The sequence below is a fragment of the Myotis nattereri genome, assembly GCF_964212035.1.
Source record: "Myotis nattereri genome assembly, chromosome: 2".
Classification (NCBI taxonomy): domain Eukaryota; kingdom Metazoa; phylum Chordata; class Mammalia; order Chiroptera; family Vespertilionidae; genus Myotis; species Myotis nattereri.
In genome coordinates, this window is record NC_138076.1 from 17,900,667 (window position 1) to 17,927,285 (window position 26,619).

General features: G+C 39.0%; 2 protein-coding genes across 3 annotated transcripts in view; one reads left to right on the forward strand and one right to left on the reverse strand.

Moving 5' to 3' along the window:
• The window catches only part of PURG (purine rich element binding protein G), a 42,158-nt gene extending 33,349 nt beyond the window's left edge, over window positions 1-8,809 (reverse strand). The window contains exons 1-2 of one of the 2 annotated variants that reach the window (XM_081083051.1): window positions 8,699-8,768; window positions 7,527-8,399 (exon numbers count right to left, since the gene is read on the reverse strand). In XM_081083051.1, the coding sequence (XP_080939177.1) occupies window positions 7,527-8,393 (867 nt within the window). In that variant the 5' untranslated portion in view covers window positions 8,394-8,399; window positions 8,699-8,768. Of the gene's footprint in view, window positions 1-6,469; window positions 8,400-8,698 lie in introns of those variants that run through there. The other variant, XM_081083050.1, reaches the window with a different exon arrangement.
• Window positions 8,810-9,332: 523 nt separating this feature from the next.
• The window catches only part of WRN (WRN RecQ like helicase), a 129,066-nt gene continuing 111,779 nt past the window's right edge, over window positions 9,333-26,619 (forward strand). Inside the window, exon 1 of the mRNA XM_081083049.1 lies at window positions 9,333-9,540. The gene's annotated coding sequence lies outside the window, so the exon portion shown is untranslated. The remainder of the gene's footprint in view (window positions 9,541-26,619) is intronic.

The window sequence follows — 26,619 nt, forward strand, 5'->3', positions numbered from 1 at the left end:
TTATTTTATATCAGCCACCTCTAGGTAACAACCTCATTAAATCCACAACAAATAACAAAGAATATCCTGGAGAAGAGTATTATCCAATAGAACCACTTCCTTTAAGAAAAAAAAAATTAAGTATTTCATTATAGAGGAGTCTCAGATAAAATAAATTCTGACTTTAATCAGATCAAATACAATAATCAGATTTATACCATTATTTTGATAAAGGCAAAAACCAACAAAAGTGACCCCTCCCCAATCTTACACTTTGAGCAACTCTAACTTTTATACACTATGAACACTTTTCTTAGGGATTACTTTCTCCACATCCCCACTTTTTTTTTTTTTTTTTACCCCTACTATTTCCTGGGAACAATGAAAACTTTGAATGGAATAACACAGAAACCAAGTATAATGGGGTAAATGAGAGACAGACAACTCCTATTCAATTTTAGAAAAAAGTCAACAACATTCAAGAAGAAACTATATATTCCATTTACGTGAGTATTTTTTTCATATTCACATCACAAACTGACTTCACTGTGGAAGTACTAATTCATTATGAATATGTTTTTATTTACTGGTAGATGCCACTGGCCTCAATCAGAATAAGAAATTACTCAAAAGAGATATTCAAAAGAAAGTAAAAATTTTAAGACATATATTACCACAAAGCACCAATATGGGGAACTCCTTGATTAGTGTGGGAAATTGTTAATATTTTTTAGCCTAAATTTAAGCAAAACTCATTTTGAAGATGAATTTACCTTCCTTTTTGACCCCTCTCTTCAAATAAGGAACAATACATTTAAACCAATTAAACTTAAACAAGTAAATACCCAGATAACTTTACCAATGTTATAGATTCTTCAAAGGATAGTTATTTGTCATTAAAATAAAAAAAGCAAACTCTTTTATGTTTTAAAAATATATATTTAAGAGAATCCTGTTTTCTAACAACACCTCTCTCATTTTACAAACAAAATCATGACACCAATTATGGAGATATGATTCTAAAGTTTAAACCAATGCTTACATTTCTTTCGAACCTTTTTAACATTTTCGTAAAATTTACAAAAACCAACCCATTAAAAAACTTCTTTCTCAACCCACATATTCTTTAAGATAAGCCTAACAGCACTGGATCTTTTACCCTGGTTGCTTTAGTTTATGATTAGATAGTATCCTTCAGGATTCAAGTATAAAACCTTTACTTTTTCAGATAACAATTTTCCTTGGTGGTCCTTAGAAAAGTGACTTTAAATGCCCCCCCCCCCCCCCGCTTGATGTGAATAAAAAGAAAATTATTATTTTGGGGGAGAACTATTAAAGTAGTTTTGTCCATATTTTCAGGAATAATAATTATGTAACATCATTTTTAAACAATTATATTTGCTATTTTGTATTTTTCCAGCAGAGAATGGAGGTGGTTTAGTTGTACTTGCGACATCAAAGTCTTTACTCTTTCCCCAAATCATCATGGTATCTTCTGGTCCCAAGGATATCTGACTGGCCCTGGGTCCTTCAATGGGGAATCAATGCTTTAAACAATCAGGACTAGTTTTATCCCTTTGTTTAGTCTTGGATTTGAGTAAATTGCTAAATTAATTATTCATAATAACTTTATGTCTTTCTCACCAAAAACATTAAAGCTCATGTTAATAAATCAAAAGATTTCCATAGAGTATAACATAATTTTTCGCTATAATTCTAGTATTCATTTGCACTTATAACTCATTCTCTTTTTTCTAAAGAATAAGGTAATAGTAACAGAACCACTAAAATTGGACTAAAAGTGATAATTTGTTAAAACTTTTGATATGGGTGTTTTTCATTAGAGAACCCAGTTAATCTAAAATAACATGTGGTTAAATAATTTAATATTCTGCTGGTCCTGATCTGTATTACTTCAGGAAAAAGATCAATACTTTTTTGGGAAGATGGAAGATAGAAAGGCAAGATGGCTAGGCATAGGGAAGGGAAACTGAATATTTATACATTTTAAAATTAATATATACACATAGTATTTGCATTTTAAGTAAATACCAATGGGATTCATTAAAAATTTTAAGGTTCTCTTTGTGTAATAATATAGTTCAAATCAAATGCTATGTTAGCTAGATCAAGTACCAGTATAAAATTAAAAGGAAAGAATCCACTTACAATGACAGATCTAAAATTGATACTACTGGGTATAGGATAGTGTATGTGATATGTTTTAATTTGTATGTTTAAAAAGGATGTATGTATGAACCCATATGCTTGTATATGCAGAGTAACTAGAAAGATATACAAGAAATTGGTAACATTGGTTGCTACTTTTCATTTTCTACCCATCTGTAGATTCTAAATATTATGTTTTCCATATTAAAAAATATTGATTAAAAACCCACTACTAAAATAAATTTAAATTACTTAAAAAGTCATGTCAAATTAAGAAAAAGACTTTTTCCACATTATACAAAAAAATACACTAACACATTGTTTTTCTAAGACCCACCTACATAAATTTGGGTAAATTTACTTCATAACAGAGTAACTGTAATCTAAAAACTCAGTTTTCACATGACATTAAATTGGGAAAACACGTTTTCCCTGTACCTCACTGCTACAACATTGTGGACTATGGATTGTCTTAACAGCATGCTAACATCCTTATTCTCCTTCTCTCATGGGCTAGTCATTCATTAGCCACTACTTTCTCTATGAAATTCGAGAAATCTTTAAGGAAACTTCAGAAAGATTTTAAGAATCCTATTTGGCAGTGATAAATATTATACCTGTATTATTCTGTTGGCATAGAATAAATTTTTAACTTCTCTTTGTGGTTTATTTTAGATTTTATCCCGCCAAAGATGTGTGGTGTTTTGGTAAAGACACACTTCACACTATGTGGTGACTAAGCAAAGTCTTTACCTAAAGCTTGGAATCAGATTTTTATAAATAGTTCTAATGAAAAACATTTTGAAATAAGCAGGAAAAAGAAATCTTATACTTATGAAAAAATTATTTTCAGGACACCACTTAAAAATTCAAATTAAGTCCTATTCACTTAAATATTAAAATAAACCATGAAACAAAATCTAAAGGAATGATAATACATTTTTCAATGGTAGCTGCTTATTCAAAATGAGTGTCTGAGAGTATATTCCAATTTTATCCTCTTCAAATTGTGCAGCTCAGATAAATGTTTATTTTACGGAAAATATTTGCAAAATTACAATATAAATACATGATTATATTAAGATAGGATGACTATTTATAATGTATTCTTATCCATAGATATAAAATGAATGCAGTAAATATAGTATACTCTCGATGAATTGTTAGTACACAGTGTTTCTTAGTAAAGTACATACAACCTATTATTAAGCAACAATTATCTAGTTTTCAAATGTACATTTCAGGAAAATTTTAGGATGAAAGGATACAATAAGTCCCCCAATACTATTTGTGTTTGGTGAAAGTTAGTTCTTCTGCAAATTTTGAAATAATATATTTATCTCAGCAATTGTCCTTAGGCACTTTGCATTTCCTCAATTTGAAATTTTATTTCTTTAGTCTGGCTGTTTTCTTAATGACACCAGATCAGCCAACCATACTTTTAATTCTAATACAGTCATATACTGTCTTTTCATTAGTCATTAAAACACATATCAACAATGAAACAGAATCATTCAAAAAAATTTGTCAGCACAAATTCCAAAAATTAACTTTTAGGGTATTATGGGGAGTCTCAACTAGATGTAGTCTCAACTGTAATATTAATCTGGGTTAGAAATAGTTTTGTTTTTTAATTGATTCTAGTCCTTAAAAATACAAATATGAACTCTACTTTAAAATTCTTTGTTAAATGTATTGGGCTTTGTTTTAAAAGCATCTTCTATCCTCCTTCTCCATTACATCAATTTAATGGAAACTTGTTAGTACAGCAGTTCCAACACAAACATATGCATGCAAGAGATCATCCTATAGATTCTAACTACATAGTAATTGAAACACATCCCACCTGTCAAGTGGCATAAATGTACATCTTTTATATACAAAAGGTAAAGTGCATTATTAAATTAGTGAACTGACAGATTGTCTGCCTGGATCATATAGCTTTCAAATAGACAAATGTGAAATTCTCCCATTAGAACCAATTATTTCAAGAGGTTCCAACTAGCTTTTTCACCCTGTCATTTATTTTTTGGCCATGCTCTTTAGTGCAAATAAGCTTGTGTTTGACTCAAGTTTAAGGGACATGGCAATTTGGGGCTTTAACAAGAAAAATTATAAAATGTGGCAGAACATTAATACTTTTATAATACATTGCATCTTTTGCATATAAGCAACAGATTAGTGCTGCTTTCAATTGCTAGGAGCACACTGCCAACTATTATGAGGAACCCGTTTCCAAATTTCATACTATTAGCTTATATTATTACAGTTTGAGTCTGTACCACATTATGCTTGGGTTATTATGTGCAAACATCACCAGTGTTTTACAATTGTACAGTGAACTAGGAATTTTGGTTACTAACTTTAATGCTCGTGTTTTGACTTCTAATATCCTCTTGCCTTAAGAGTTTAATGTCTTCAAGGCAGGGATCCTGTTATTTTGAAGACTACCATGTACACTTGCAAGTCCATTTATGTCACAAATGACAATAAATAAAATGTATATTGCACAGATAACAATAGTAGCTTATTTTACAAGATACATGGCAATACGTGTCCTAATACCAGAGTTTTGAACTGGATCTTATTTGATTATGGCTAATGATTGACTGGGAATTTTAAGTATCAAAAAAATAGCATAATTTCATTTTTCAATGAATACATTAACTATGAAAAAATGAAACAAAAGGACTGGCAGAAGGCTAATGATTCTAAAGCATATTCAGTTGCCAGTAATAGATGGTATATAAACATCTATCCAATCTGTAGCTTTGAGATGGTAAAAACTTTTAAGTATACATACAATTAGAAAATTTGGCTGCTTAATGAACTCTTTACTTAAATATTAGTGCAAAATTAAACTAATAATATTTATATACAATAAATTAAAGATATTTATCTTTAAATCTGACATAGTATTGTGTGTATGTATATATACATATATATAACACATATATACATACACACAATCATATATATATGTATATATAGAGACACACTCAAATTTTATCAGACTAAAAACCAAAAAAGAAATCATTTAGACTTAACGAATATAAATATTTTAGAAAGGAAGGTTTTAAGAGAGAGTATACAGTCACAACAATAGTGATAGGAACACTCAAATACTGGAATATTCACAGCTCCAGCTTGCCAAAATCTGACAGGTTGGTTATTATTAATAGGCACTATGATGGGCAGCAATAACAATCAGTAGTACAATAATTCAAGTGCATACCACTCCTTCATTTACCCAAAACGACTTTTATCAAACCTACAATAGTTACTTTAGTTAGGACTGTTTAAAGATCCTTGATACTTTTAGAGTCTAAATACCCACCATGTGCTATTAACTCTAGGACTAACATTATCTTCTAACCTTCAGTTGTCCCGTAGTGATCCAGATGGTCCACCATTATAATGCACTAATGACATTCCTTCAAACTACTTGAGGAAATGTGAAATACAATCTGCAAACCAACACCAGCATATATGTCTGGGTTACTGAATGTTTGTTTTAAAGTCACATAAACCAGTGAAATTAATATTCTTAATTCATACCATAAAGCTTCCTTAATGATCTTCCTTAAATGTATTTGGGGAAAAACCTCTGAAGGAAAAAAATTTGTTAAAATAACCTCAAGTTACTTATAGCATATAAAAGAAGAGCTATATTCTGATCTCAATCCATGCAGCCAGCTCTCATCAATGAGAGCTATATTTGGGGGTTGAAATCAGTGTCTGGCCCTTAAACATGATATTATGGACTTACTGTGTGGGAGGGGAATACAGCCAAGATAAAAGACAATCATTTCATTCAGAATAAAATGCAGCTCAACAGATAAAAATCAGTCAGTTAATACAGGGTGGGTTGGTACACATATACACTATAACCACTTGTTTAAAAAATTGCGTAGGTGTTGAAAAACTGCTGTGGCACTTACTGAAAAGTAATTTTTAATACATGTAAATGGGTGAGTCTTGTGTAACGTAAACCTTTTTAAGTATTATAAAGAGCACCTTGGAAAATGCCTGAATTTTCCTTTCAAATATATTTATAACCAATCTTCAAATAATATTTTTCCCAGGCTGAAAATTTACATTCTAAATGTTTTTTAGAAAAATCATTTCTCCTCCCCCCACCTTGGAAGTAAAACACCTGTAAAAATCAGGTTTATACTGGAAGTGTTGACTCAGTTTTAAGGGTAGCAATTGCAAAAGTGCTACCAAAATATATTGTTACAGATGTATTTTTGTATCAGTTAACTGGTGCACCAACCCCTCTGAAATAGTGTTAAAGAAGAAGCATAAAATATAACACCTTGAGTCCATGATATATTTTGGGAAAAAAACCTCTCACAACCTTCAAATTAGCATGAAAAGCTAAAACAACAAAATTTCCATGGCAAAGCCATGGGATGACGCTTTCCCCTCAATAATGACATAAAAGTAATTCCTGAAACTTTGGAAAGTCAATAAAAATCTATGATACAATCAATAAACAGGAGTGAAGATGGGATTGCAACTAACTTAGAATAACCAATTAAAATTCTCCCATAGCTTTGATATGGCAACTATAAACTGTAGAGTTACCACACAATTTTAAATTATGGAATACTATAGTAACGCTAAGATTTTATCCTTTAATGGTACTGTTTAATATTCAGTTATCCAATGGACAATTAATATATTTCAACTTGTACTTTTATAAATAAATATGTTTATATTATACTTGAGGTCAATTTCTGTTCTGTGGTAACTGTCCTATAGGAAGCTTCGCAGCTTTTAATGAAGAAGGAATGGGATACTTTTTTTGGGAACTTGTTAAATAGTAATTCACACTTCCAGATTAAATATAGGTATCTTTTTTCAGGATTATGTCATAGTGCAATGTAAATCTTAGTTATGGTATTTAGAAGGTCAGAATGTCACATTCTGTGCTGATTTGCATACTTCAATAGTCTGGAGCAGATGAAGCAGCTAAACTATTTAGCTCTGGGAAGGTGGGAATTCCCATAAGAATTATAGTGTTCTATGTATAACATAACATGAGAATCGGACTCCTTGAAGTATAAACTATAGAGGTATTACTAATAACAAAGGGCCAAAAAAAGAGGAAAAACTTCTCCAAATGATTACGGATCAGTACTTTTAGCCAATTTATGATTTTTAAATTTTGCCTGATGGAGTTCAATTTCACTCTAGTCGAGGCATTCTTGTTCTTCACCACTGGCCCTTCCGCCATCCATTTTCTTTTCTTTATGGCTGTTGCATATTTTCCTCATCTCTTCTTCATACTTGATAAAATTCTCCCCAAACCTCGTCCAAGCTTTGAACGGAACAGTAATAGTATTACGGTAAGGTGGTCTCACCTCACTTACCTTCAGGAAAATTCCATATTTATTAGAGCCCACATCAAAGTAGAACCTTTTATTGTCCACTCTGAAAGAAGTCCCCTCGGGGAGTTCAAGCGGGTCATCGTCTCCACCTCTTCGTTCTTCTATGTCCCCTTCGCCATAGTCTTCGATGAGCTGAACCAAGGCATCACGAAACTCAATCATCCCCTGTGCTGGGAGGACAATCGTCTGTTCTTGGCCCAAACTGTGGCCAAAGTAACCTATCATGCCAGTCCCCCGCATCATGGTTTGCCTAATCCGCAGGAAGCGACCACGCTGGTTTTCCTTCAGGTCCAGATAATACTTCCTATTGTCCCTCTCTATGTAGTCCGTTTTGAGGACGCTGTGGGGGTGCTCCTCGGACCCCACGGACACGGGTGGGGAGGGTGCCAAGTGCTTCTGTCTCCGCCGGGCGCCCGGCTCTTTGCCGAGGCCGTGCTCTTGCCGGTGGCCCTTCAGGCCCAGGTGGGCGTAATGCTCGATGAAGTCCCCTAGACAGTCCTTCAGCTCCGCGGCCACCGACAGGGACAGGGTCAGCTTACTCTTCCTGATATTGTCCTGCCGGCCTCTGCCGATCCAGACTTCGGCGATCTTTAGGAATCGGCCCCGGGAGCTTTGCTTCACGTCGAGGTAGAACCTCTTTTTCTGGATGTCCACTCTTTTGGAGGCCAGCTCCTGGATTTCGGCCGCGCCCCCGGGCTGATTCGCGCCGGCTAACGCCGCGTAGTGGGGGTAGTGGGCGTGCTGGGCCTGGGGATAGAGTCTACTCTTGCTTAGGCCAGAGCCCCCTACATTCTTGCCTCCGCGGCCGCGGCCGCCGCCGCCGCCTCCCCTTCGCCTGGCTCTTTCCATCTTCAGCTGCAAGTGACAAACAGACACACGGGGCGGGGTGGGGGAAGGGTGTTGAGAACAATCGCAGACGCCCCTCGGCCTGGGCTGCCCACGCCTCCGCCCGGGACCCCCGCGCAGGGCTCGGCTCCCAGGGTGCTGGCCGCCCCAGCGCCCAGCCGGACGGTCGGCGGCGGCCGGCGGCATCCCCGGTGCTGCACCGCGCGCGCAGCATCCCTCCGCCGCCCCTGGCCTCCCGCTCCCGCTCGCCGCCGGGCGCTGGGCTCGGGCTCGGCAGCCCCGGGGTCCCCAGCCGAGCAGACACTCACATCAGCACTGCCATCACCGCCGTCGCCGATGCCCTTCACGACCGCCGCCGCCGCCAGCTCTCGGCCCCTCTGCAGCAGCCGCCGCAGCCGCCGCCCCCCGCCTGCTGCCCCGCCGCCGCCGCCGCCGCCGATCGCACCGCCCCCCGCCGGAGCAGCGGGGCAGGGGCATCGCCTGCGGCGCCCACCGCCACCCCTCCTGCGGCCGCTGCGGGGGCCGCCGCCTCTCTTCGGGCACCGGCCCGACACGGACCGGGGAGGGGGTGGGAGGCGGGGAGGGTGGCGGCGGGGGGCGGGCAGTGGACCCCGCCTCCTCCAGCACAGCCCGCTGATGGGAAGAGGCGATCTCGCGCTCTCCCGTGGGGCGCGCCCTGACCGAAGCCCAGCGAGTGAGTGCGAGGTGACGGGACAGGTGTGAAGATGGGAAGAAGGGCCAGGGTGTCTAGAGTGTTCCGACTTGTCCAGGTTCCGCCAGGATGCAGGATTCTCGAGGCCCGCGGCTCCCGCACGGAGACTACAATTCCCGGAGCGCTCCGCGGCAGCGCGAGCCCCCGCGCATGCGCACCGCTTAGCCAGCGGCGCTGTGATGGGAGGGCTGCAACCCCGCGGCGCGGCGCGGCGTGGCGCACGGGGGCGGGGCGGGCTCCGGAGGAAGGAGTTGGGAAGGCTGGTCTCCTGGTGCTCTGTGGAGTGTGCGCCTTGGCGCTCCGGCGTGCGGGCTGAAGCGCGGGAATAAAGTGTTGAATTGGTGCCTAGCCTGGATGCCATGGGTTCCAGGCCGTGCCGTGGTGGCGCTCCACACATCCTCCAGCTGAAGAAGGCCCGTTGAACTGGTTCTTCTCCGGGTAACGTGTGCTCCCCACCCCTGCTTCCGCCAGCTCCAGAACCTGGGGGATGACTGGCCTGCTCCGACGCTGGCGGTGCTCAGCCCGCAGAGCAGGCCTCCGTCAGGGGTGCGGGAGAGTCCTCTGAAGCGGAATCTCCGTCCTCCTCCGAGCACCCCGGAAACGGCCCGACCGCCTGCAGGCCCTCTCAGAGCTGCAGGCAGTCAGACAGGGTGCCTCCCGGCCCCTCCAGCCGCCGCCTTGCGCTCTGGTTGCCCAAAGGATTGTGTCTTTTCCATTCTGTCTTGACCGCTGTAGGAATTGAGCCACTCCACATTTACACAACAGAGGCAAGAGAAATAACTTGCTATGTGTAATTGAGCAAAATTATGTTGGGTTTTTTAAGTTGAAATCACTTAGTCTTTAATGTTTTTTAAAAATATTTTTCTTCAATTACATTTGACATACAATATTACATACAATATTATATTAGTTTCGGGTGTGCACCCCAGTGATTATATAACTTACTAATTGATCTTCATGATAAATCTAGTGTTCATCTGACACCATACATAGTTATTACAATATTATTGGCTATATTCCCTATTCAGTTTCACATCCTCATCATGACTATTCTGTAACAACCAACCAATTTGTTCTTTTTAATCCCTTTGATATCGGAGGAAGTGGGAGGTCCTCTTCCCCACTGGGTGCTGCTGGACTTCTTGCTATCCCGAGAAAAAGAATTTTCTGAGACTTGCACAGGAGAACAAGTGATTTTTATTTTATTATTATTATTATTTTTTTTACAAGTGATTTTTAAATCCCTGCGTTTCGAAAGTCCCACTTCCCTTAGCACAGCCATAGAAGGAGTGTAGCTGGGGCTTCAGTAAAGCTAGAAGCAAAGCCAGTGTCTGGAATTTCCTTTCCATATTGGAGACAGGTCCAGTACAGCATCAGGCTAGTTGCATTCCATTTGTCCATCGTGTGTGTGTGTGTGTGTGTGTGTGTGTGTGTCTGTGTGTGTGTGTGTGTGGCGGGGGGGGGGGGGGGGGGAGGGGTTCCACATGGCAGTGGGCCACAGAGAGAATGCTAGGAAGCCAAGTGTGAGCCATGAGCCAGGTGTGCCAAGAGAGCCAACGTCTTTGTTCAGGAGATTATAGATCTCAAATGTCCACTTCCTTGCAGTGGCCATGCCTATTCTGGCCAATGACCTCTGTTCCCAGGTATGACTGACAGTAAGTACCTTCCCTAGTTGTCCCAACCTTACTGGGCATGTGTCTGTCTTCCCTTTGTCCAGTCCCCTTCTCCCGTTGTTTTGAGGGAACATGCCTGTAATGTCTGGCCCCTTTGCTCCTTTCCTAATTACAAAGGTCTCACCTTCACCTTTTCCACTTATGCCTGTCGGATTGGAGTTGCTCAAGGAATTAGGCAGACGCAGCAAGCAAACAGGAGGGAAGTTTATTAGAGGGAATGGGGGGATGGAGCCACCACCTGGACCCTTAGGACTCAGCCTCCACTGTCCTTGGGGTTGAATTTTATGCGCCAAAACCACAAGGATCGGAGGCTGGGGGATCTTGTCTGATTAGATGGCAATTGTTGTCCTTCAGACCCAGTAGTGCTGGTTGTTGGGCCTGTGGGCCTTATCCTTGGCCTGCTGTCTCGCCCTTGGGAGTCGCTGCCTCCTGTTGTGCCTGATAGGATGACTGACTGCTGGCTGTTCCACGAAATGAGGCTGGGGCCACTTTATTGTTCGGGACTTTCTACTAGGCCAGTGTCCTCTGCAGGCCTGTCAACACCCTCAAACCCCCTTCCATCTGGCAGCTGTTAAATGTTCTCTGTATCTGAGTCTGTTTCTGTTTTGTTTTTTCCAGGGTAAGAATTGTGTAAGTTCCTTTTTGATGGCTTCAGGGAAATGTGAAGCAACCTCATAAGCTGAGAATGAGAATGGGGAAAGAGATGTGATAGGTTTAAGCAGAGAGGAGAAGGTATGAAATGGAAGGGGAGGATGTAAATAGATTAGTGAAAAGTTGTAGAATTGCTAGGAAGACTAAAGGCCCACTTGAGGTTGGTGGTCATAAATTTAAGGTGAGACCAGTCACCATGGTTGTGTTTTTCATCTACATTCAGCTGCATAGCTACAGGCACAGAGTTGGCAGAGAACTTGTTTTTAATCAGGGTTAGAGTTTTGCCAAGAGAGAACGATGAAGGCAGAGATGGATTTTGAAGTGAAGGGAATGTGCAAGGAAGTGGTTACAACTTTTAAATTTAAAGTGGTCAAGGGGAAGATGACTGGATAAAGAAGATGTCGTACATATTTGTGATGGACTATTACTTGGCCATAAAAAGAATGAAATTTTACCATTTGTGAAAATATGGGTGGACCTAGAAGGTATTATGCTAAGTGAGGTCAAACAGAGAAAGACAAATACCCGATGATTTCACTTACCTGTGGAATTTAAAGAACAAAATAAACGAACAAGCAAATCAGAAACAGACTGATGGTTGCCAGAAGGGAGGAGAAAGTGGGGCTGGGTGAAAAAGGTCAAGGTATGTCTAACACCTGAAACTAATAAAATAATATTGAATGTCAACTGTAATTGGGGAAAAAACCAAAATTGGTCAAGGAGGAAATAAAGACTATTCAGGGTGAGCAGAGTGGAAAGGTACTAGGATCTTTGGAGTATAGGTCCCAGTTGGTGCAAAAGATTGTTTGAGTTGAATTTCTAGAGGGAATGAACTTGAAAAATAGGAGATGATGATGATTGGAGAGTGAAATCCTTGGAACTGAGATTATGGAAGGATTCAGTCACTGGTAGTGACATGATATCCTCATGTGAACAGATGAGTGGAGCAAGGTGTAGGTAAGATTATTGGAGGAGAGCTAGTCAGAAAATAGGGACACTCTCAAATATTGTGCATCAAAGGTTGTGACCCTCTGGGTAAGTAAAAGGAGTAAAAAAAATATAGGATATAGATATAAATGTCTATAGTATTGATGGTGATGGTGATGATGGTAATGGTCCGTTAACACCCAAGTCAAGAACCATCAACTTGATCTCTATCTAATATTGGAAAGTTAGGTATTGAGTTATATATGGTTACATAGTAACTCATAGTCAACTCATAAGGCCTTCATGGACTTTTATTCTTTGACCAAAGTGTTTTCGTAACAGTGGCAGGTGACATAAGTCTTCTTAGTTGTCAGTTTGAAATTCTTCACCAAATGCTTATTATAATGCAGCTTCCTTGGTTTCCTGTGTAGACTTCTTCTGTGGCTTGCCTTATCTCTCAGGGTTGTGAAAAATTTATTGGTGAATGTTATGCCCAGATTTCAAGATCCCCCAAAGGACATCACTAGGGAGCACCAAATCCGATGCAAAAGCATAGAGTCTTTTTTCAAGCCAGCTTGGTCCCCCTCTGCCTCCATTACTGGATGCGAGAGAGAGCCCCCGAGTCCCAAGAGAACAAAGAATTTATAGGGCTTGGGGTGGGGGGTGGGGGTGAGGGCACACTCTGACCACTGATTTGGCCAATTCTGGTTGGTTGAGTGAGGGCAGGGGGGCTAGTGACTCAAGGGCAGGGTGCAGCTAGGGTCTGGTTACACAAAGACAGGGCGGTGGCTAGCATATTCTTGGCCTTGGGCTAGTTTCTCCCACTTTCCCATTGGCCGAGATAAGGGCAGGCTGAGTAACTGATACATTCTGCCGCTTTTTCTTGGAAGAGGGGTTAAGGACACAGCTATCAGTCCTGTTCTGTCCTTTCAGTGAAAAGGCAGGCAGAGAAGGAGTACACTCTTACCTAGTAATTTCACATCTAGGAATCTGTCCTATATAAATAATAATATGAATGTCTGAAGGTACGCACAAGGGTGTTCATTGAACATTATTTGTGATAAAATTTGCAAGCAACCTGTCATCTATAGGAAATAGTTAACATTCAATAGGGATATCAATATTAATAGGGGTATACTATCAATACAGATAAAGAAAATGGAATTCTATACAGGTTTCAAAAAATCAGATCAAGAATTGGCATTAGGTGTTACTTATCCCATTCCGTCAACAGGGATGCTTTCAGTTGCAGTTAATGGAAAAACCAGATTATACTGGCTTTAGCAATGAAGGTCTTTTTCTTCAGGGGTGATTTCTTGTGTGGTTGTAAGATGGCTGTGCACCAGCATCCATCTTTTGTATTTCTTTCTTTATATCTAGCAGGAGCAAACGCATTCTTTCCCTTGGAAGGAGAATCCTGAGCTTTGCTGCAGTTGGACCACCTTGGATCTGGTATTAGTAATTAAGGATAGGAAAAGGAGAGGAGATAACTGAGACTTGGATTGTAGTTCTTATCCCTGCAACAGCCCTGTGGCAATGGCAATGGGATTTCCCTATTGGCTTTAAAACAATTGGGTTTGGTTCCTGGTACTGGTGTTGAGGTCATACTATTCAAAATGCTTTGCCCTTAGGCTTTGAGGGCCCAGGTGAGGACTGCTAAATGAGTTTGTTACTATTTTCCTAGTACGTATTAAGGTAGTCAGCCTCTTTTTGCCCCTCTGCTTCTTGATTTTACTAAAACAGATAGACTCTGTTTATTCTAGGATCCCAAATTGGAAAACTGTAAGTCACTTTTACCTTCATGATTTACAGAGGCTGTTCAGATTACTCTCAGAGTGAAAGAAAGAGGTACGGTAAACAAGAAGGAGGGAAGAAGGGAGGGAGAGAGGGAGGGAGGGAGGGAGGAAGGAAGGGAGAGAGAGAGAGAGAGAGAGAGAGAGAGAGAGAGAGAGAGAGAAGAGATATCTTGCTTATTGAGGAAAAACAAACAAGAAACTATAGACTGTTAAAACTCTCCCTTCATATACCTGACCTCAGTTCTATTTTTTCCCCTGTAAGGGCCCCTATTAACTGATATGAATCCTCCTGGATTGTTCTTTGCATTTACATAGACACAGAATTTCATTTTTTAAAATTTAAATGGCATTACTCACACTTCATTTTCCTGTTTCACTTAGCACATATGTACAGAATTTATCATCTTGATACATATAGTTGTATTTTATTCTTTTACTATTTATTATGCCATATTATTGATGTGTCATTGTTTATTTAACTATTAGTTTACTGTACTAATTGCTTTTAGAATTTTTATATTACAGCTGACATAACGTATATCAAGCATATCAAACTTGCGGCTGGCAAGCCGTGAGTTTGACATGCTTGATGTATATCCTGTGTTTACATCTTTGTGCATATGTACATGTGCTTCTGTAGGATAGATATAGCTACTGGCTTGAAGGATATGCATATTTAAAATTTTGATAACTTCTACCAAAGGTCTTTGAAAATGGTGAGCCAGTTTCTGTTCTCTGGCAAAAACTGTAGATGATGAATCTATTTAATTTTTGCTGATAATGGTTTATCGGAACTGTAGACAGTTTTGTTGGACTCGTTTATTGAATACTTTGTTCTTTCTTAAAGATTAGAAATTCTTCCTTTATCATGTGTCAAATTTCTATATTTACATGGATCTATTTCTGGACATGTTATATTTTATTCCATTGATTTATATCTCGAGTTAAACACTGTATCTCCAGTTACACACTATTTTGATTACTGTTGTTTTTGTGCTGTTTTATATTTGGTAGAGTAAGTTTCCCTTATTGGTTTTATTTTTCAAAAAATGTTTACAGTTCTGAACATTTTCTCTTTCCAGTGAACTGAAATATAAACTTGTGTGGTTTCATGAAAATCCTGCTGACATTTTTTCTTGGTATTGCTTCTTTAGTGTATTAACTTAATTAATATATTTACAATTTTGAGAATAAGTGTTCAGGAACTGAGTATATCTGATCTAGCTATTTTTTGATGTCTTAGTAAACTTTTCTCGTTTTTAAGATGATTCTTATATATTTTACCTTAGGTTTGTTTCTTAGTAGGTTGTCATTTTTTGCTGTTATTGAGTTTAGATATGTTCGTTATATTTTCTAATTGATTCTGGCTCAGATAAAGAAGTACTTAATTTGGATATGCTCATCTTGAATCTGGTTATCTCAGGAATATTTGCTGATTTTAATCAAATAGATAAATTACCTCCCCTCAAAGAGTTCCTGGGGAAAGATTATTTATTTTAGGAGACTTTAGCTTTTTGGTAAAAGTTAAGCTTACCTCTTGTAAAAACTGGTTAGCAATAACTGTCACCCTCTTTTAAAGGTGATTGTCTTTCTTTTTTTGATAAAATGCTTAATATAGAGGAGGATTAAGAAAAAGGTTGGTTTTTGAATAACTTCTTCATAAGAAATAAGAAATTGAAATAATTTCACATTCTTCCCCAAATAAGTGAAACCAGTGACCTTCGTTTGTGCCTACTTCAAGCCTATGTTTCTTTCTGACTCCTGTGTTTTTGTCACTGCATTTTTCTGATCTCTTCCATCATTAGTCTGATAGGCTAGCTCTTCAGAGGAGGGCAGGGATTCACCCTCTCTTTAGGTCTTTCTGAGGCTAAGAAGATAGAAATATGGGAACTTCTTGGTCTATGGCAGGAGAATTAGAAGCCATTGGAAAAAATAGCAAAGCTTTGTTGTTTCTCCTGGAAATTTTAATATTATAAGCATGAGACATCATCCATTAATTGGCACCTGATGTGCTTTTGCTGTTCATTCATAAACTGAAGGCACTGAAGTATAGAAGAAAGATAATTGGACTAGAACAGTGGTCGGCAAACCGCGGCTCGCGAGCCACATGCGGCTCTTTGGCCCCTTGAGTGTAGCTCTTCCACAAAATACCACGTGCGGGTGCGCACATACAGTGCGAAGTTGACTTAAAACTTTAAGTAAAATTTATTAAGTTAATTTTAGGGAACGTTGTGGAGTGAAAGAAGATGTAGTGTCGAGGATTGAGAAAGGTATGTTGAGATGGTTTGGACATATAGAGAGGATGAACAAAAGGAGATAGACGAAACAAGTATACAAGACGAGTGTGGATGGGAGAGTTGGAAGGGGTCGACCTCAGCGAACGTACCTCAATCAGATTGAGGACGTTTTTAGCAAAGACCAGATTAGGAGTACCTTAATTAAGTTAATAACAGTGTACCTACCTATACAGTTTAAGTTTAAAAAATTTAGCTCTGAAAAGAAATTTCAATCGTTGTACTGTTGATATTTGGCTTTGTTGACTAATGAGTTTGCTGACCACTGGACTAGAAGATAACTTTTGCCTTCTTGGAGGTGTCATAAAATTGCTGTTCTTTTTCTTTTATTAATTTTACATAAACTTGCCCTGTCTGAAGAGATTGTATTAGAAGTTCTTATGGAAGAACTATATTGGCTAAATTTATGGTTACTTTTAGAATTGTGTATTAATTTTCCAACTTCTTTTTCACCCAATCTCCATTTTTATCTTTCACTTGTCCTCCCACACTTCACTTGGTCTTACTGTGAAATTTATACATTTATCACTCACTCCCCTTTAGTTGTTATAATTTTATGTTTAATTGTTATTTAATGTTATTTTGATTTTTATTCTTATTTAAAAAGGTTTTTAAACTATGAGATTTTGAAAATTTTATCATTATAACTTTATGTGGCTATTTTGTTTATCATTATAATTTATTTAAAACTAGAGGCCCCGTGCATGACATTTGTGCACAGGGGAGGGGGATCCCCTCAGCCTGGCCTCCTGCCACTGCCACTGCACTCACCAGCCATCAGCCTGACTTGTGGCTGAGCAGCGCTCCCCCTGGGGGAGCTCACTGACCACCAGGGGGCAACTCCTGCATTGAGCGTCTGCCCCCTGTTGGTCAGTGTGTGTCATAGCAACCGGTCGTTCTGCCATTTGGCCGATTTGCACATTACCCTTTTATTATATAGGATAAGTGACTAAAGGAAGAAAAGGATTGACCCCATAATTTTATTTTCATTTATGTTTGTATATTAGTTACAATTCAAGCACAGAACTTGATTCAAACAGGCTTAAAAGATAAGGAAATTTGTTATTAAAATGTAACTTAAAGGCTGAGGTAGAACTGACTTGAAGACTGGTTTAGTCCATTGACTAAGATTCATTTCTCATCTTTGCCTTCTGTGTGCTGGCTTTGTCCTCAGGCTAACTTTCATCACAGTGGCTTCCCCTCTTAAATAGAGGACATCTCTTTTGGTAGCTTTCTTACAAGAGCAAGACAGTGCCATTCTCAGACACTCCCCCTCCCTCCAACACTCCCTGTTGGGTCATTGGCTTGAATTAAATCATATATTTTTTTCTCAAACTAAATCTAGGGGAATGCCAGTTTAGGCCTGAATTTCTGAGTCACCATTGTGGCAAGGGGAATGGGGTTACCTTTAGAACCGCTGGGTTTACCAGGGGAGCTTGGAGTGGGGGCAGCTTTTCTTACCCACATTGGCTTTGTGGGTAACTGGTCATTATCTGAGTTAAATTTATGGTACTGTAAAAAAGGGTGTAGGATGGAATGGATGTTGTATAGGCAGCCATCAATTCCACTTGATAATGAGTCCTATAAAATTTCATCTCAAGCCATAGGAACTAACAGTAATAAATATAAAAGGGAAAATAGGCAGACTAAGCAGGTTTTAAATGGACTTACTTGAAAACTTTCTTTGCAGTTTCCCAGTTTATAATGGTTGATTTTGCTGACTGGCTATAGCTACTTACAGAACAGAGGAAATTCATTAAAAATAATGAATTATTCAGTTGGACAGTGAAATTCAGTTATAAAGCACTTCACTGTGCCATGGATTCAGTTCAGGTCAAGTCCCGTTCTGGTTTATGGGCAGTGCGGCTTTTCACACTGACACAGCATAGAGAGAGGTTTTCTCTTTTTTCCTTGTTGCTAGCATTTTAATGGCGTTTCATTGTATTTATTTGGTTGGCTCCATTTACACTTTATTTCAGTTGACTTCATTAACACAAATTTTTATTTATACTTATTAATAATACAAATTATATATTATGTAATATTTGACAGTAATGAGAATTTGGTGGGTATTTATAAAGAGCTAGGTCTCAAAAAAAAATCATCCTGTTAACTTTTTAAAATTGCAGTGACTTACTGTAGCCAAACCAAATACTAATAGGTAGTTTAATTTAGCTTTTTAAAGTTTGCTTGCTTAGGTTATTTGAATGGAAATTAAGATTAGCAGAAATCTATCAATAGGTTAATGAAAGTCTTGAAGGCCTCTTTAGGGAATTTAATGAAAGCTTTGTCATGGATTCTTTGATTCCTCTTTGTTTTTCTCTTATCACCTCCTATTCCTGTTAGTGCATTGAAAGTAGAAAAGAATTGTCAAAAACAATACAGTTAATACCTTAAAAATTACTAGCCCTGGCCTGTTTGGCTCTTTGGTTACAGCGGTCGGCCTGGGAACAAAGGATCGCAGGCTCAATTCCCAGTCAAGGGCACAAGCCTCCGTTGTGGGTTTGATCCCAAGCCCCGTTTGGGGAGCCTGTGAGAGGCAACCAGTTAATGTGCCTCTCTCTCATTGATGTTTCTCTCTCTCTCCCACTTCTCCCTCCACTCTATTTAATGATCAATGGAAAGAATAACTTCCGGCAAGGATTTAAAAAATTACATCCTATTTAATAAAAGAGTAATATGCAAATTGACCATCACTCCAACACACAAAGATGGCCACCCCCTGTGGTCAAAGATGGCTGCCACAAGATGGCCTGCAGGGGAGGGAAGTTGTGGGCAATCAGGCCTACAGGGGAGGACAGTTAGGGGTGACTGGGCCGGCAGAGCAGGGAGGGCAGTTGGGAACGACCAGGCCGGCAGGGGAGGGCAGTTGGGGGCAATCGGGCCAGCAGGGGAGGGCAGTTAGGCATCGATCAGGCTGGCAGGGGAGTGGTTAGGGGTGATCAGGCTGGCAGGCAGAAGCGGTTAGGGGCATTCAGGCAGGCAGGCAGGCGAGTGGTTGGGAGCCAGCAGTCCTGGATTGTGAGAGGGATGTCCGACTGCCCGTTTAGGCCCAATCCCAGTGGGGTAGTCGGACATCCCCTGAGGTGTCCCAGATTGGAGAGGGTGTAGGCTGGGCTGAAGGACACACCTCTCCCCCCTGCCCCCCGGTGCACGAATTTCATGCACCGGGCCTCTAGTCTTCTATAATAAAGTATAGGTTATGTGTATGCATATGTTACAGGAGAGGAGAGGCCTTGTCTCCCCCGATTGCTCCAGGAGGGTTTTTGGAATATCCCTGAATAAGCATTTCCAGAGGCCCCCATGGGAGGGTGAGATATAGTAGAAAGTTTTACACTGCTGAGTTTCCAAAGTCCTATTTTCCTTAGTCCAGTCATAGAAGAAGTGTAGCCAGGGCTTCAGTGGAGCTAAAATCAGAGCCAGCGTCCAGTTTCCTTTCCATGGAGCCAGGTCCAGTTCACATCAGGCTAGCCTAGCTTGTATTTTCCTGCTGCAGTCCATTAGTCCACTGTGTGTGGGGCCCGAATGGCCGTGGGCTATAGAGGCCAATACAAGAGAACCAAGAGTGCGGGCCCAAAGGAACAAGAGTCCCAAGAGAGTAAACTCCTTTGTTTAGGGGATTATATATTCCCAAATGTTCTCCTGTTCTCCTGCTTGGGGCCACACCCATTCTGGCAAAACCATCTCTGTCACCAGGTATGATTGACAGGGAAGTACATTCCCTATGTCACCCCAACTTCTCTGGGCATGTGTCTGTCTTCCCTTAGTTGAATCCCTGGGGAGTATAAAATTGTGGCATTGAACTACTTACTGATAATTTTGTCCTGGACTTGCAATCGTTATTTGTATGTGCCATTGAATTTACCAGTGTGATTTTCTTTTTTGGGATGTATTTCAAAAAGGTTGGGATACTTTATTCAGTTTAGCCCTCAAGAAATTAGGCAAGTCAGTTACTGTGTAACAATAGGTATTAATTTCCTTACCTTCGAGGTTTTAGGAAAAATGACATCTCTGGACTAATCCACTGCAACCCAATTTTCTCTTGAGACTGGTGTTAAGTCTGCCCACTCTTTAGAAGATAGCATCATTCTAAGTGGAAAAGTATTGTGCTCTTGAGATGAATTTCTAGTCTTCTAGAATGAAGTCTAGAGCAGTGGTTCTCAACCTGTGGGTCGCGATCCCTTTGGGGGTCGAGTGATTCTTTCACAGGGGTCGCCTAAGACCATCGGAAAACACATATATAATTACATATTGTTTTTGTGATTAATCACTATGCTTTAATTATGTTCAATTTGTAACAATGAAATTGGGGGTCACCACAACATGAGGAACTGTATTAAAGGGTCGTGGCATTAGGAAGGTTGAGAACCACTGGTCTAAAGTATGTTTTAAAAGCTAGATTATTAGAAAGCTACCACTTCTTAGTTAATTTGGAATGTGATAGGTCTTAATTTTCCTAATATTGTTCTAACTTAAATTTTACTGTTGTGATTTCTATTGACATGAACTAGAAGTGCCTTCAGTAGACAGTTTGTTTTACTATTTAATTGCTGTCAAATAAAATCACTTAAGATGAATTTCTTTCAAAATATGCTATAATTTTGCCATATAAACTCTTATTATTTAATTGACTAATATTACTAAGCCTATAACAAGCCCACTAATTTAGCTATCATAGGTCCATTTTGCAACTATTCTTTAAAAAGGCTTTATTAAGAAGTTGTATCTTTATTAGATATCTTATGAATGTATTATGGTTATTAAAAACTACCTATAGTGGGTTGTTAATAGCAGCAGCATTGGACATTTTCCAGTCTTAGAGCATTTTGTCTTGTTCTTTAGCAGCAGTTGGCAAACTGGCCAGTGGGCCACATTTGACTGGATGCTTGATTTTGTACTGATTATGAGCTAAATGGTTTTTATATTTTTAAGTGGCTGAAAAAAAAATGAAAGAATTTATATAAATCCATGTTTCACTATCTATAAATAAAGTTTTATTGGAACATAGCTGTGCTTATTCAGGTGCCATTCATGGCTTTTGTGCTACAATGACAGAGTTGAGTAGTAGTGACAGAGACAATTTGTCTATGAAGCCTAGAATATTTACTGTTTGGCCCTTTAGAGGAAAAGTTGCTGACTCTTATTCTATAGCATAAAAAAAATGTAGCCTTGATTGTTCATTGAAGAAAAATCTTCCCCTCTTTTACTGGCATACCCCAACCCCACTACTAAGTAACACATTTTCTTATAGAAAATTTGGAATATGTAGAAAAGTATAAAGAAAATTAAAAACCATCTGTAGTTGTATAACCATTAATATTTTAGTGTATATTTCTCCAGACCTTTACAAATATATGATATATTTTTTAATATAATTACACATTATGTAATATGTGTACATATACAAATACATTTATTTTTTTAATTAGTCTAACTTGCTTTTTTTCACTTGATAAATTATAAGAACATGTTTTTAATAACTGCATAGCATTCTATTTTACGGGATACCTTATTTAATCATATTCCTTTGTTGTCAACCTTTTATTATAAATATATATTACATTTTAAATATATATTTTATATATTTAATGTATACTTTATATTTAAATATTTTATGATGTATATTTTAAATATTATATATAACATGGATGACTATCCTTGTTAGAAATCTTTCTGGGAAATGCTGGTTATTTTTGTAAGATTCTTAAAAATGAAACTATGGGTAAAATGGCATAAAAACTAGAGAAGTATTTTGAGAGAAATCTTTGTATTACATGAAAATACTTCCTTGGCCTGCCTTTAGTAGGAAGATGGTTTAGTTGCAATTAGCCTAGGTTCTGGTTAGATATACTAATTTTTGTACTAGACCATCAAACCAGTCATTAAAAATTTTGACTAGTAAATAATGCTTATGGTGATACTGATAGTAGAGGGACTGGAAGAACTGGGCCAGTGCCCTACTCTGGGTTCATGGTTTTTAGTCACGATTCTGCAGCTTGGGAAATAAATACTTTGCTGGGTGGGCACTCCTAGCATGATTCTCAGAGCCGTAGAGTGCAGTAATGCTCCAGGCCAGTATGAGATGACACAGTAGGCTCAGAAGTGGATGGTGGTGGCATTGAAGGAGCTATGGTCCATTCTGAAGATCCACTCATTCTTTTTTTTTTTTTTAATATATTTTTTATTGATTAAGATATTACATATGTGTCCTTATCCCCACGTTACCCCCTACCCCCCCCCCCCGCTCATGCCCTCTCCCCCCCCCCCCCCCCCCCCCCCCCGTTGTCCGTGTCCATTGGTTAGGCCTATATGCTTGCATATAAGTCCTTTGGTTGATCTTTCCCCCTTACCCCCACCCTCCCCTACCTTCCTCCAAGGCCTGACAGTCCAATCAATGCCTCTCCGTCTCTGGATCAGTCCTTGTTCATCAGTTTATGTTGTTCATTATATTCCACAAATGAGTGAGATCATGTGGTGTTTATCCTTCTCTGACTGGCTTATTTCACTTAGCATAATGCTCTCCAGTTCCATCCATGCTGTGGTAAATGGCAAGAGTTCCTTTTTCTTCTTCCTCTTCTTAAAGAATACCTTTCAGCATTTCATATAATGCTGGTTTGGTGGTGATGAACTCCTTTAGCTTTTTCTTATCTTTGAAGCTCTTTATCTGACCTTCAATTCTGAATGATAGCTTTGCTGGATAAAGTAATCTTGGTTGCAGGTTCTTGCTGTTCATCACTTTGAATATTTCTTGCCACTCTCTTCTGGCCTGCATGATTTCTGTTGAGAAATCAGCTAACAGTCGTATGGGTACTCCCTTGTAGGTAACTGACTTTCTTTCTCTTGCTGCTTTTAAGGCCCACAGTGCGCATGTGTGGAATGTCTGAGGGACAGTGAACTGGCCCCCTGTTTAAAAAGTTTGAGGACCTGTGGTTTAGGAGATGCAAGCCTATGGGGGGAAAAGTGAGGGAAAAAGAGGGGAAAGGGAATGGTGAGATTGGGGGTGCTCCCCAGAGGGTGAGCACGAGCTTTGCCTGGGTCCTTTGTCTTGAGGTTTTATCTCTTTCTCTCAGGTGGAAATCTCAGGGGAGGTCTCAGGGGAGGGTATTAGCCGAATATTAAACAGTTCTCTAGGTGTGGTTCCCTAGGGCCCTGATTTCCACTGATCGGTCAGTGTCAGGGCAGGGGGTCTGAGTCATTGCAGCTGGTCCTCATGGCCCCCACCTCATTTTGCTGCTTTTCTGGGTCTGGGGCTGAAATACAACTGAGGCCTAGATATTATTACAGGGAGATGACCTTCTGTATCTGCTATAAATTGCTCTGCTAGTTTGTTCAGCTGTCTGCCTCAGTTTCCCTGTTCCACTTGTCCAGGCTTACTGGCCTATCTCATAAAGACGATACTAATCCAGAACATTATTTAATTCAAAAGGTGTTCGTTGCAGATGTGAATCCATAAATATTGGCAGTGCCCCTTAATTAGAAGGCTGTATAGAATTCTTGAAGAAAAACACCTGGAACAACATTATTTACTTGGTAGAGAAGTTCCAAAATCAACTGAGGATGAAATATTCGAAGTGAAAACAATGAGTATTTTGAAACATACAAGATATAATGGAATGGTGGAAGTTGGGAATTGGTAGTAACAGAAAGGTATAAAGTCTTTACATTAAGTTCAATGTAAAAAACATACACCTGATATCGTATTCACAGAGAAGTTCTTGTAATATTAAAATTTCCTATAATTCTGAATTCCACATTCAATGATGTCATAAAATTGATGAGCCTAATGAAATCCAAGCTGCTACAGTGCCTTCTTTCAGCATTAGGTGAATAAATGTGATTAGCTATTTCATTGCTAAAAAGTGTCGACAGTCCAAAGGAAGATTTATAAACTAAAAAGAAAAATTTAAATTACTCTGTGTGAATGATTCTTACTTTGCAGATTGTTGAAGTATAGTTATTGGCTTCAAAAAATGATATCCTTAACTGACATTTTGAGCACTTGAATTAATTTAAAAGTGCAATGATCATGTGGATATAAATTAACGTCTACTGACAAAGTTTATGGGCTCAGAGTAATATTTCAGCTTTGAGAGAGCAAAGTTAAAATAGTTTTAGAAGTGATGTTTAATGGGTGTTATTTGAATCCTAAAGAAGAAGTAATGAAAGTGAAGTCAGTGTGTGCCTGAGACAGAGCTTTAGCAGTATATTGAAATACTTGTTATAAAAAAATTCATTTGTATTCAAAACCTACTTACATCATCAGAAGGAATTAACATACTTCTCAGAAGAAAGGGAGAAGCTATTAAATTGAAAGATTTTAGCACTCTTGAAGTACAATTTAAAGAGATTGAGTTGTTGGAAGTCTGATTAATCATGAAAAAGGAGTTTCCAGCGTATTGGAGCAAAGCTGCCTCCTCTTTTTCCTTTTGCTACTGCTTGTGCTAATAAAGCTTCTTTGCAATGGTTGCTAGATAGAATATTAAAATAATGTTAAAAAGTCTTAATCAGGAGTTATGTGTAGCCTTTATAAGCATAAAATCTAATATATAAAAGTTGTGTTTAATCTCAAGTTTTTTATTTAAAGAGTTTGAAAATTTTAATTTTATTACGAAGATATAATAAGAGTTTTACAAAATTTTATATCACATTCCTAGTTGCCCTTTCCAGTGTGCCATAAAAATATATTCATTTTCTGGATGTACCCTGAACTTGAAAATGTAAATTCCTGGTGTAGGCCTTCATTTATAAATTAAGTAGGCAATCGAGAGTCATGCATTTGAAGAAAATCAACAGATATCAAGCTCACTAAGGTGAATAATTGACCCTTGATAAAAAATAATTTATAAACAAGAATTTAATTAAGTCCCTATAAGTTTTATCAATGGATTCAATAGAACTTATGTTTATACAAGAACTGAAAATGGTGGGAAAGGAAAATTGGAGACTAGGAAAGGAATTAAGACATAATTCCTGAATGAAATACTCAGTAGAATAAATGTTGTAGAACAGATATGGCCAAAAACTACAGATAAAAACTATAAATAGATGTTAGTTGAGTGAACTGAGCAACTGATGGTTCCTAGGAAGCTTACTTGATTGTTCCTGTCAGAGGACTTCTAGAGGAGTTGTACTGAGGGGCTCAATGTGCTGGCAGGCTAGCCCTCGAGATTGCAACTTTGGAGATCTGTGAATAGAGAAATAGCCTCCTGATGGTTCAGTAGAAAACTTAACAGTCTCTTGGTCCCTTGTTTGCAGCTTCCTGAGGGATGCTAAGGGCTGATGACCGCTGATGGTAAGTAGAGTTATACAGGCCCAGTAAAATAATAGTCCACCTAAGGAATCCAGTATCAGTGGAAACAACAATAGAATGCACAGAAAAGGAAACTCCTATTCAAACAGTTCTTTGAACTATTTAGATTATAGTTTTTGCAAAAGAAAGAAATAATAAGCACATTTAGGGAGGCTCAACTAGAGGACAAAGAAACTTTCTAGAACAGTCAAGATCTTAACATTATAAAAATTCTGTTGCCAAACTGAAAGAGGAGTGTCACTGTTGAGAGTGAAATTAACATCTTGCAAATTAAGTGCAAGAAGTATCTTAAAATACAGAACAAAATTAAAGAGGTGGTAGTCAGGAAGGAAAAAATAGGGACTAGGAGAAGAAATTTATGCAGGGAAAAATTCACTAGCATGTGAGTAAAAGCTGTAGAAGGAAATCAAAGAATAGATATGGCAGTTGATTAACTTAGTAATAGGGGTAGTTTACTACAGCTTCCATGATTACCACAAACTGGGTGACTTAGAAATTGTCTCACAGTTTTGGAGTAGTTAGTAGAGTTGGTTCTTTCTTTTTCTTTTTTTTTAAATTAAATCTTTATTGTTCAGATTATTACATTTGTTCCTCTTTTTTCCCCCCATAACTCCCCTCCTCCCAGTTTCCGTCCCACCCTCCGCCCTCACTCCCCACCCACTGTCCTCATCCATAGGTGCACGATTTTTGTCCAGTCTCTTCCCGCATCTCCCACACCCCTTCCTCCCCCAAGAATAGTCAGTCCATTCCCTTTCTATGTCCCTGATTCTATTATGATCACCAGATTATTTATTCACTTGATTCTTAGATTCACTTGTTGATAGATGCATGTTTGTTGTTCATAATTTGTATCTTTACCTTTTTCT